This window comes from Suncus etruscus, chromosome 18 (assembly GCF_024139225.1).
Source record: "Suncus etruscus isolate mSunEtr1 chromosome 18, mSunEtr1.pri.cur, whole genome shotgun sequence".
NCBI lineage: Eukaryota > Metazoa > Chordata > Mammalia > Eulipotyphla > Soricidae > Suncus > Suncus etruscus.
The window spans coordinates 3,029,933-3,042,616 of NC_064865.1; the positions used below are offsets into that span (position 1 = coordinate 3,029,933).

General features: G+C 44.0%; 2 protein-coding genes across 2 annotated transcripts in view; one reads left to right on the forward strand and one right to left on the reverse strand.

Moving 5' to 3' along the window:
• Positions 1-12,684, reverse strand: part of MRPS18A (mitochondrial ribosomal protein S18A) — a 145,218-nt gene that overhangs the window by 44,920 nt on the left and 87,614 nt on the right. The window lies entirely within an intron of this gene.
• Positions 351-12,684, forward strand: part of POLH (DNA polymerase eta) — a 30,875-nt gene continuing 18,541 nt past the window's right edge. Inside the window, exons 1-6 of the mRNA XM_049765491.1 lie at positions 351-540; positions 4,191-4,331; positions 6,281-6,415; positions 8,849-9,066; positions 10,502-10,671; positions 12,094-12,197. Coding sequence (XP_049621448.1) covers positions 4,195-4,331; positions 6,281-6,415; positions 8,849-9,066; positions 10,502-10,671; positions 12,094-12,197 — 764 coding nt within the window. The 5' untranslated portion in view covers positions 351-540; positions 4,191-4,194. The remainder of the gene's footprint in view (positions 541-4,190; positions 4,332-6,280; positions 6,416-8,848; positions 9,067-10,501; positions 10,672-12,093; positions 12,198-12,684) is intronic.

A 12,684-nucleotide genomic window follows, 5' to 3' on the forward strand; every position in this document is an offset into this window, starting at 1 on the left:
AGTAGTGCGCATGCGCCCAGCGGTGGGTCAGTAATGCGCGCGCGCTCAGCGCTGGATTAGTAGTGTAGTGCGCACGCGCCCAGCAACGGGCTAGTAGAGTAGTGAGTGCGCGCCCTGAGGCGGGTTAGTAGAGCGCGCGCGCTCAGCGGCGGGTCAGCAGTGCGCACGCGTGCACGGAAGTTGGCGGCTGTTGGAGAGACGGTTGCTCCCGGTGGGCGGGGCGAAAGGCGAAAGAGCTGCTCTGCGCAGGCGCCAACGGTCGTCTCGGACTGCGCGCGCAGCCTGAGCGCAGGGCGGAAGCGCGGCTTTTTTTGACAGCTGTCTGGTGCAGAGTTGCTGGGAATGGCGGCGGCGGCATTGGCGAGCATCCTCCGCTGAGCACTTGCCCGGGCATGATCGGAATCCGTCTTTCTTGAAACCCCGAGACAGAGAACACAGAATCTAAAGCCTTGGCCCGCCAGTGAGCGCCAAGAAGCCTAAAGCGTCCGCGGCGGCCTTGTCGGAGGCCGGAGCTCGCCTGTCAGGTGCCTGTCACTTTGGGTAAGAGAATTTGGAACCCTGAAAATTCACTCTTTTTTCCGCCTTTTGAGAGCATCGTCGTCCTAAGTCACAAAATCGAGCCGAAATGGCATAGACTAGGAAATAGGCTCTTAGAGGCAAGGTCAGGTTTGCTCACACATGAACCTTTTTAAAAGATTGTTATTATTTTAATTATTCATTAATTTTTAATACGTTTATTTTTTATTTTTTGGGCATCGCTCAGGGGTTTCTTCTGGCTCTACGCTCAGAGATCACTCCTGGCAGGCTCAAGGGGGTCCCTATGGGAGGCTGGGATTCGAACCACCGTCCTTCTGCATCATACAAGGCAAACACCCTACCTCATGCTCTCTCTCCGGCCCTCATTTTAATTATTTTAATTACTAGCTCTTCATCTTAGCTCTTCATTTGTTTGCCTCGGACGTATTTTCTCGTCTGCTTGACAATCTGCTTGTCTAGATTGGGTGGAGTTGAGCTGTGTGTAAAGGTAGTAAGGGAGTGCAATTTCTTTCAAGCAACGTGACTATTATAGATGATCTAAGTAGTGCGATGTCTTCATAATCAGAGGGGCAGGTTTGGGCATGATTTTTCATTTCCCTCCTTAAAAAGTCCTTGCTCTTGGATACCTGAAATCCAGTTATGTAACTTCATAATTCACAGTGATTCAATTCAATCTTTTTTTTTTTTTTGGATTTTTGGGCCACACCCGGCGATGCTCAGGGGTTACTCATGGCTGTCTGCTCAGAAATAGCTCCTGGCAGGCACGGGGGACCATATGGGACACCGGGATTCGAACCAACCACCTTTGGTCCTGGATAAGCTGCTTACAAGGCAAACGCCACTGTGCTATCTCTCCTGGCCTGTCAATTCAATCTTTTTTAAAAAATAAAACACACACACAACTAGGGGCCTACAGTGGGTAGGTAGGGCCAATCCGGGTTCAATCCCCAGCACCCCACCATGGTCCCACCAACCTGCCAGGAGGAATCCCTGAGCGCCGCTGGGTGTGGCCCAGCTTGCCCCGCTAATAAAATATAAATAAATAAATAAATAAATAAATAAATAAAATTTAAAAAAGGAGCTGGAGTGAAAGCACAGCGGTGGGGCATTTGCCTTGCTCGCAGCCGACTGGAGCGATTTCTGAACCCAGAGCCACGAGGAACCCCTGAGCTCTGGCTGGGTGTGCCTCCCCCAAAACAAACAGATAAATCCCATAACTTAAGCATTTTCCCATCACCAAAAAATAAAGCAAAAAATTTTCTCTTTCTCTTGTAAAATATGTAAATTGAAAGCTTGTTTGAAGTGTTTGATTGTTGAACAGTTTGAGCAACAAATTTTTTTCCTTATTTGTTAACATATCTGAATTTTTATGTTTGTAAACCAGTAAGATGTGTAGTCGGGCAGAATGAGTGCATAGTTGTATAAATCGCAAAAGGATTAACTACAGTCCAGTTAATACCCATCACCACACGTTTCTAGTTTCATGCTTGTTTTATATCTAATATGGTACTTTTCTGGTAATTTGTATCTCTAACCTGGGCTTACTATTTTATGATTGCATTATCAGTTCCAGTACTTCATAAACTATGATAAAGTGATTTCTAATTATGGATCTAACTTGTAAATGTTTTAAATTTTAACGGATCACATTCTGCCTGTCTCATGCGAGTTAATGGCCAATCAGAATTTGCAAGGGATGAATGCCACTCTGATTTTTTCGAATTAATTTGTTTTCACTGATCTTTCAGTGTTTCATTTGCATGACATTTTAAAAACAGGTAAGTGTTATTTTTGACTACCCCTTTTCACAATACAGTTGAGTGCTTACTCAGCTGTATAACCTGCATTTCTCATATTTAAATCTTGAGTTACGTGCCGTAAGTCTTAATTTCCCTCAGTTATTTATATTCTCAGCTGCATATTAGATTGCCTGTTGAACGTTTTTTTTTTTGTTTTGGGTCACACCCGGCAGCACTCAGGAGTCACTCACCACCATCCTTCTGCATGCAAGGCAAACGCCCTACCTCCATGCTATCTCTCCGGCCCCTGCCTGTTGAACTTCTTAAAAATAAGCACAGTGCCTAGGTCACATATACCAGTTGGATGTATAATGCTAAAATCCAGATATCTATTATGATTTAACAGGCTATTTTGCGGATCTGGAGTACACTCAGCACTGCTAAGGGGTTACTCCTGGCAGACTTGTGGGACTATATGGGGATGCCAGGGATGGAACTTGAGTTGGCTGTGTGCTAGGCAAGTGCCTTATCTCCTGTACTATTGCTTTGGCCCTACTTAACAGTGTTTCCAGTTCACTGTATATCAACCAGTGTGGTATGTTTACAGTAACTTACATTAATAGATAGAAAACCGGGGGCTAGAGAAATAGCATGGAGGTAAGGTGTTTGCCTTGCATGCAGAAAGACAGTGGTTGGAATCCTGGCATCCCATATGGTCCCCCGAGCCTGCCAGGAGCGATTTCTGAGTGTAGAGCCAGGAGTAACCCCTGAGTGCTGCCAGGTGTGACCCAAACCCCCCCCCAAAAAAAAAAAAACATAGAAAATCACCATTAGAACACTATAAAGTTTTTTATAGGCAAACTTTATAGAAAATACCTTTTTTTTTTTTTTCAGTTTTGTTCTGGCAGTATATTCTGTTCTGACAGTTCTCAGGGTATATTCCCAGAGTTGCATTCAGGAATTACTCCTAGTAAGCTCAGGGGACCCTATGGGATGCTGGGGATGAACCTTGGTCTGCCGCATACCAAGCGCTCTACCTATTGTACTATCACTCTGAACCCTAAATATATTTTAAAAGGTTAAATATATATGTTATGTATCATTTGTTTATATTTTAAATATAATTTCTGCTTCTATTTTCCCTGAATATATATTTGAGATTCTTCTTTAACTAACTTGACTTGACATTGCCTTTCCCCACAGTTAATGTTGGAAGTTGAGCTCATTTTTGTGTGCCTGTTGGCTATTTGTTCTGCTTTCATGGAGTATCCAGTTCTTGGGAGAGGGGGAGAATATCTTAAATGCTTTTTTTTTTTGTTTGTTTTGTTTTTGTTTTTGTTTTTGGGCCACACCCGGCGGTGCTCAGGGGTTACTCCTGGCTGTCTGCTCAGAAATAGCTCCTGGCAGGCATGGGGGACCATATGGGACACAGGGATTCAAATCAACCACCTTTGGTCCTAGATAGGCTGCTTGCAAGGCAAACACCGCTGTGCTATCTCTCCGGGCCCTTAAATGCTTTTAATATTTTTTTATTTTACTAAAATTGGATCTGTTTTTAATTCTATCAGTAGAAATATAATTCTGTATGGAAAAACCTATTTCAATCTTGTTTTTTTTTTTTTTTCAACCAGATTTATGGTAATTCAACAGTAGGAGAACAGAAATGCTTCCTGTTGGCTTTGGGTTGGTCAATTTTTTGGAGAGGGGCTGTTTGGGCAACATTAGTTGTACTCAGGATTTACTCCTGACTCTAGCTCCACACTCAGGTATCATTCCTGGCAGGCTTGGGAGAACCTGTAGGGTGCCAGACATTGAACTGGGGTTGGCGTCTTACAAGGCAAGTGCTCTCTACCTGCTGTCCTATTGCGCCAGTTCAGGGTTTAGTATCCTTCCTAATTATAATATTGTTTATAGAAAAATGAATACTGGACAAGACCGGATAGTCGCACTAGTAGACATGGATTGTTTTTTCGTTCAAGTGGAGCAACGACAAAATCCTTATTTGAAGAATAAACCTTGTGCAGTAGTACAGTATAAAACATGGAAAGGTGGTGGGTATGTATCATTGTTATCCTTGTAACTCTCAGCTCAACTTTACGTCTTTGTCTGACCTCCCCCCTTCCTTTAGCGTAGTGTCTGGGGGCCTGGGGGGGTCACTTATTTAAGGTGCTTTCTCTCGGAATGCTCTGCTCTTGTTTGTACTCTTGGCTGATGTGCTTTCACACAGTGCAATTCATGCCTGCAGCTCTGTTATTGAGCTGCATCTTGGAGTTCTTTCATTATTCCTTGGGGGTGGGGGTTGGGTCACACCTTGATGTTCTCAGAGGTTACTCCTGCATCTGTACTCGCTCCTGGCAGGCTTGGGGGACCGGGGACTATATGGAATGCTGGGAATCGATCCAGGCTCCTTCCTGGGTTGGCTGTGCGCAAGGCAGATGCCCTTCAGCTGTGCTATCGCTCCATTCAACTTGGGTTTTTTTAAGGGCTACTATACTCTAAAGTACAAATATACAACATTGGGCTGAAGTGATAGCACAACTGATAGGGCATTTGTCTTGCACATGGAAAACTAGGGTTTAATCCCCAACATTTCATATGATCTCCCGAGCCTACCAGGAGTGATTTCTGAGTGCAGAGCCAGGAGTAACCTCTGAGCACCACAGCATTATGTGTGTAGCATTAAATAATTAACGATGGAGCTGGATGGCGATGGATGGTGAAGGATTTCTCTCTGCCACCCCAGGCCACATGGCTCCGCAACCCCCATCCAGCCGACGAGTCCCAGGCCCAGGTGAACGGCGGGTATAGAACTCACTCACAGGCAGGCATCAGGAAGCATCAGCTTTATTCATGCCCTATTCACCACATGTGTGGCTTCTATTCTTTTTTTATTTTTTTGGTTTTTGGGCCACACCCGTTTGACGCTCAGGGGTTACTCCTGGCTATGTGCTCAGAAATCGCCCCTGGCTTGGGGGGACCATATGGGACGCCGGGGGATCGAACCGCGGTCCGTTCCTTGGCTAGTGCTTGTAAGGCAGACACCTTACCTCTAGCGGTGTGGCTTCTATTCTAACCTTTCAAGCACAGCCATACTTCGCTAGCCCTGCGTCTTAACTCCTTTCAGCCATCTTTCCTTTGGGCTCCATGCTGATCAAAGACCAGAATGCAGAGCCCCAAAAGCCAGAGAGCGCAGCAGGGCAAACAGCCCCTAATCCCCTCGCTCAATGGTTTATCTACCTATTCCAAGACCCCTCCCAGGAATGGGCGGGGTCTTGCAGGTAAGGTCACACCTAATATTCAGTTCCCAAGACCCCTCCCAGAAATGGACGGGTCTCAGATAGGTACACCTACATATGTGATTTCCTATTTTTGTGATTTCTAATATTATGATTTTTACTTTGCTTGCTTTGGTATTTACTGTTGCTAGGGATCAAACCCAGGGCCTCAAACATGCAAGGCAAGTTCTCTACACTAAGCTATATCCATCCCAGTTATTTATTTTTATTTTATTTTATTTTTTGGTTTTGGGGCTACACTCGGCGGTGCTCAGAGGTTACTTCTGGCTATCGAATCCTGGGATTCGAACCAACCACCTTAGGTCCTGGATTGGGTACTTGCAAGGCAAACACCGCTGTGCTATCTCTCTGGCCCCATCCCAGTTATATTTTGAAATCAAATAGCACCATCTTTTTTTTTTTTTTTTTTTTTTTTTTTGGTTTTTGGGCCACACCCGGCATTGCTCAGTGGTTAATCCTGGCTGTCTGCTCAGAAATAGCTCCTGGCAGGCATGGGGGACCATATGACACACCGGGATTCAAACCAACCACCTTTGGTCCTGGATTGGCTGCTTGTAAGGCAAACGCTGCTGTGCCATCTCTCCGGACCCAAATAGCACCATCTTGACCAAAAAGTTCCAATTATGTTTATGGCTTGTTTGTGTTAAATTTTAATTCTCTATGCTTATGAACATGTAACTTTTTCCTATTCATCTTTTCTAATCTTAGAATAATTGCAGTGAGTTATGAAGCTCGTGCATTTGGGGTGACGAGAAACATGTGGGCAGATGATGCCAAGAAGTTATGTCCAGATCTCCTGCTGGCACAAGTTCGTGAGTTGCGTGGAAAAGCTAACTTAACCAAGTAAGAAAAGCTTGTTGTTATTGTTGTTGTGATGGTGGTGTTACTTGTGATTCTCAGTGGCTACTACTTGACTTGATGCTAGGGAGTCATTTGGGTACTTAGGGGATCATACGCAGTGCCAGGGATCAAACTAGGGCCTCTTGCATTCAAAGCATGCACTCAAGGGCCAAGATAGATAGCATGAAGGTATCTTCATAGCCTTGCATGCATAAGGACGGTGGTTCAATCCCGAGCTTGCCTGGAGTGATTTCTGAGCATAGAGCCTGGAGCAACCCCTTAGCACAGCTGAGTGTGGCCCAAAAACCAAAAACAAAACAAAAAAAAACAAAGCATGAACTCAAGCCCCCAAAGGGAAGACAACTTAAGAGGAATGGAAGAACCAGAAATAATATTTTATAAGATTTTAAAACTGGGGCCCGGAGAGATAGCACAGCGGTGTTTGCCTTGCATGCAGCTGATCCAGGACCAAAGGTGGTTGGTTCGAATCCCGGCGTCCCATATGGTCCCTGAGCCTGCCAGGAGCGATTTCTGAGCATAGAGCCAGGAATAACCCCTGAGTGCTGCTGGATGTGACCCAAAACATATAACAACAAAAAAAGTGGCAATATATGATCTAAAGAGCTACTTGTTGTGGTTTATGGTAAGGGCAGTCAGTCTGCCAATGCATCCCCACATTCCAGGTACTTGCCTCCTACTTGATAATGAATGGTAGATGTTACAGAAGTAACTGAATTTGGTTGATGATATTTGTGGTTAGTAGACAAGAAGTCTACCCATTGGAGTACACAGTTGATTTATTGTAAAAAATACTATACTGAGGAAGACCGTATTGGGTTCAGATACCAATGCAGTGTTCTCTTTGAATTACCTCTTCATTGAAGACAAAAATAGAAGCAGAATACTATGCGATTTATCTGAAAATAATAGGAGTAGGTGAATGTAGTATCAAGTTTTTCAGTTAATTTCTTTGGTGTACTATTATACCCAGCTGTCCTCAGGACTTGCTCCTAGCTCTGTGCTGAGGGATCACTCCTGGCAGTGGTTGAACCTGGGCAAGAACATACTAAACTAATGCTCGAATAGGTCTATCTCAGGTACCATCTATCTCAGGTCATCTAGTAAATTTGGGGGGGAGGAGTCACACCTGGCAGCGCTCAGGGGTTACTCCTGGCTCTGCACTCAGAAATCACTCCTGGCAGGCTCGCAGGACCATATGGGATGCCCAGAATCAAACTGGGGACTGTCCGGGGTTGGACATGTGCAAGGCAGACAGACGCCCTACCGCTATTGCTCCGGCCCCAATATTTTTAAAATATTTATTTTCATGTTAGGGAGAAACATATGAATATTTTCATAGACTATTTTTTTAGCAGTATTCACACTATTTGCCTCTTCGGCCCCTCATTTTTTTTTTAAGATCTGCTGCTCTTATGTACTCAGTGTCCCATTAAGTTAGATTACTTCCTATACTTAGTCAAACTAGTTTTTTTGTTTGTTTTGGGTCCACACCTGGCAGTGCTCAGGGATTCCTCCTGGCTCTGCACTCAGAAATCACCCCTGGCAGGCACGGGGACAATATAGGATGCTGGGATTCGAACAACTGTCTGTCCTGGATTGGCTGTTTTCAGGGCAAATGCCCTACCACTGTGCTATTTCTCCAGCCCCAGTTTTTATTTTTTTTTATAATTTTCTGATTGAATCACCATGAGATATATGGTTACAAAGTTATTTATGTTTGAGTTTCAGTCATGCAATGTCCAACACCAATCCCTTCCCACATTTTCTGCTACTAATATCCCCAGTTTCCCTCCTGCCCGTCCCCCCACTTCTATAGCAGACATTTTTCTTCTCTCTCTCTCTCTCTCTCTCTGTCTCTCTATATCCCCACTCTCTTCCCTTTTCCTCTTCCCATTTTGGGCACTATGGTTGCAATATTGTTCCTGAAGTAGGACCACACATTTCACTTTACCTCCTTTCAGCACCTATTTCTTGTCCAGAGGGATCATTTCCAACTGTCATTGTCATATTGACCCCTTCTCTGCCTTAACTGCGCGCACTCCTCTTTGTGGCAAGATTCCTACATGAACCAGTTCTGGCCCTCTTCTCTATTGCCTTTGGGTATTATTACTGTGCCCACCAATGAATGTGATCGCTCTATGTCTGTTCCTCTCCCTCTGACTCATCTCACTCAGCATGGTACTCTCCTTATCCATCCATCTATGAGCAGGTTTTATGACTTTATTTTTCCTAAGAGCTGTGCTGTATTCCATCCATCTGTTCTCAGGCACTTGTCAAACCAGTTCTTTAAGGAAACCTTATGCTGATTTTGCATGTTATTTCTCTACTTATTAATAGGAGAAATGGGGCTGCCAGTTTTAAGTTTGCCCAAGTTTGCCTCTGTAAATCGCCCCCACCTATGTTCATCCATGTTAGGTACCGGGAAGCCAGTGTGGAAGTAATGGGAATAATGTCCCGTTTTGCTGTGATTGAACGTGCCAGCATTGATGAAGCTTATGTCGACCTGACTAGTGCTGTACAAGAGAGACTCAGAAAGCTACAAGGGCATCCTATCTCAGCCAGCTTACTGCCAACCACCTACATCGAAGGGTTACCTCAAAGCCCTCCCACAGCAAAAGGGACTGCTCAGAAAGGTATTTTCATAGCATCACATTGTTTCTGCTTGCTGCCTCTGGAATCTGCTTTGCTTTCTCCTCCTTGGATTGATTGAAAGGAAACTTAAAACTACAGCCTGAATGAATCACACGATTTCACATGGAAGAGAAACAATCTCTTACTTTCCAGGTATATTTACCTTAAGAACTTTTGAAATCTGTATGAAATCAAGCTGCCCTTTTGTTTTAACAGGGCATATTAGAGCTATCAATGGGAAGATTAAACACTTTGGTCATTGATAGATTAAATTACTGTAAATTAGTTTTCTGGTTTCTTAATGGTAAGGTTGAGCTTTTTATTTTTGTTTTGTTTTGGGGGCCCATACCCAGTGGTGGTTAGGGTAACTCCTGGCTCTGTTACCATCAATCACTCGTAGTGGAGCTCAGGAGACTACATAGGATGCTTGGGATCAAACCCAGGTTGGCTACATGAAAGACAAAAGCAATACCTACACTAGCCTATCATTTTGGCCCCAAGGGAAAGCTTTTTTTATTTTTTAACAAAACTTGTGCATTGGGGCCAGAGAGATAGTACATTAGATAGGGTGCTTGCCTTGTACACTGCTGACCTGGATTTGATTCCTGATACCCTGAGCCTGACAAAATGATGGGTGATGGTCAGGTATTGAACTGAGTTGACTGCATGCATGGCAAGTGCCCCACACGCTGCTCTCTTGCTGTCCCACGTATTTTATTTTGAGAGCAAATAATGTTGGTTTATAAGACTGTTTCTGGAATTCAGTTTCACTCTACTGTTAAATATATGTGTAATCATATTATGATCCAAGTACCAGTATTCCACCACTATAATTAAAGAAATCATTGCTTATAAAAATAACAAAATATGGGGGGTGGGAAAAAATAACAAAATATGGTGCCAAGCGGTGGCACAAGCAGTAGGGCATCTGCCTTGAATGTGCTAATCTAGGACAGACCGTAGTACGATCCCCCAGAGTCCCATATGGTCCCCCAAGCCAGGTGCGATTTCTGAGTGCATAGCCAGGAGTAACCCCTGAGGGTCACTGGGTGTGGCCCAAAAATCAAAAACAAACAAAATAACAATATTTTTGTGGCTTGAAGTTAAGACTGTTGGAATCAGTATGAAGAAGAAAATGTAGTCTTCTAAAATGTTTTTGTGAAACTATAGATTTAAGGTCTCTTCAGTATAAATATTAATGCAGTAGGTAGCACAAATAATTATTTTTTAAATGTGACTTTTTTTGGGGGGGGCCACACCCGTTTGATGTTCAGGGGTTACTCCTGCCTAAGCACTCAGAAATTGCCCCTGGCTTGGGGGGACCATATGGGACTCAGGGGATCGAACCGCGGTCCTTCCTTGGCTAGCGCTTGCAAGGCAGACACCTTACCTCTAGCGCCACCTCACCGGCTAAATGTGACTTTTTAACTTTTCCAGAGGAGAGAAGAAAACAAGGGTTATTACAGTGGCTTGATTCTCTTCAAATCGATAACACCACCTCTCCTGATCTGCGGCTCACTGTGGGAGCAGTGATTGTAGAGGAAATGAGAGCAACCATAGAGAAGGAGACTGGTTTCCAATGTTCAGCTGGAATTTCACACAATAAGGTGAAAACTAATAATAGATTTTAAAAACAAAACAGGGCTGGAGTGATAGCACAGTGGGTAGGGCGTTTGCCCTGCACATGGCTAATCTGGGATCAACCTGATTCGATCCCCATTATCCTGATATGGTCCCCCAAGCCTGCCAGGAGCGATTTCTGAGTGTAGAGCTAGGAGAAACCCCTAAGCACCACTTGTGGCCCTCCCCAAGTAAAAAACAAAAACGGGCTGGAGTGATAGCACAGCTGTAGGGCATTTGCACAAGGCCAACCCAGGACTGACCTGTGACTGACCCCGGTTGACCCCCCATGTCACCCATGGTCCCCTGAGTCTACCAAGATCGATTTCTGAGTGCAGAGCCAAGATTAACTCCTGAGTGTTTCGAGTGTGGCCCAAACCTCCCCTCCAGAATCAGAAGCCCGTCAATAGATTGAGGCTTCTAATAACACTGAACTGTTATATTTATTTAGGGAATACAACAATTCTCAATAATTTAGGGACAGAATAACTGACTTGGTGGTTTAAGTATCCTGGGGCTTAGGATTTCTCATTAAGTAATTGGGTAGTGTTTGATATCCTGTATCTTTTAATTTTTCCTTTTTTTTTTTTTTTGGTTTTTGGGTCACACCTGGCAGCGCTCAGGGGTTCCTCATAGCTCTATGCTCATAAATCGCTCCTGGCAGGCTCAGGGGACCATATAGGATGCCGGGATTCGAACCGCCATCCTTCTGCATGAAAGGTAAACGCCTTACCTCCATGCTATCTCTCCAACCCCGGAAGATGATTTTTGAGCTCAGCTTTATCACAAATACTAAATGGTGATAATCTGTATTAAATTGGGGGGGGGGGACAGAGCGATTGCATAGCATAGCAAGTGAGGTGTTTGCCTTGCATGCTGCTGACCCGGGTTCGATCCCTAGCATTCCATATGGTCCCCGAGCCTTCCAGAAATGAATTCTTTTTTTTTTTTCTTCTTCTTTTTGATTTTGGGCCACACCAACTCTGTGTTCAGAAATCACTCCTGGAAGGCTCAAGGGACCATATGGGATGCCGGGGATCAAACCTGGGTCTGTCCCAGGTTGGCAGTGTGCAAGGCAAACACCCTACTACTGTGCTATCACTCTGACTCCTTTTACACTCTTTTTTGGTGGGGAGGGGATGACTAAAGGAAACTATGAATGGAACATATAAAAAGAAACAGGATAAATATCATGATTTATGTTTTCCGCTGAGGCTGTTGTTGAATACCAAGATCTTAATTTTCTGGCTTTGTTTAGTTTTTATGTGGAAAACATGAGTTACACAGCCCTTAAGTTGTGTGTGTGTGTGTGTGTGTGTGTGTGTGTGTGTGTGTGTGTGTATGTATGTGTGCATCTTCTCTATGTGGATGGAAACACTTAGAAGGTTTTTACACTTTCCACCCTCTAGGTCCTGGCAAAACTGGCCTGTGGCCTAAATAAGCCTAACCGTCAGACACTGGTCTCATTTGGCTCAGTCCCGAAGCTCTTCAGCCAAGTGCCTATTAGCAAAATGTAAGTATGCAGGGCAGCACAAACCTTTTTATTCATTAACATGTGAAGGTGCTTTCCAGTTGTACTTTCTTCTGTTCTATGTGCAACTAGTTTTCTTCTGTTACAGGGAAAATAGGTATCAGGAAGGTAGAGGAAGATAATAGAAAAATTTGGGAAACCATTCATTTTATAGAGTTTTTGTTCTAGATTATCAGTGGAAGATGCTCAATCCTGATTTTTAAAAAAAAAAAAACTGATTTTTAGCAATGTTTAACTTCACTCTAAGCTTTTTTCTGTTTTTATTTTTGCTTTTTGTTTGATTTTTGTGTCATACCGATAGCGCTCAGGGGTTATTCTTGGCTTTACGCTCAGAAATCACTCCTGGCAGGTTCGGGGGACCATATGGGATGCCGGGATTTGAAAAACTGACCTTCTGGATGCAAGGCAAACATCCTGCCTCCATACTATCTCTCCGGCCCTAACTCTAAGCTTTTTATTCAAATTTTAC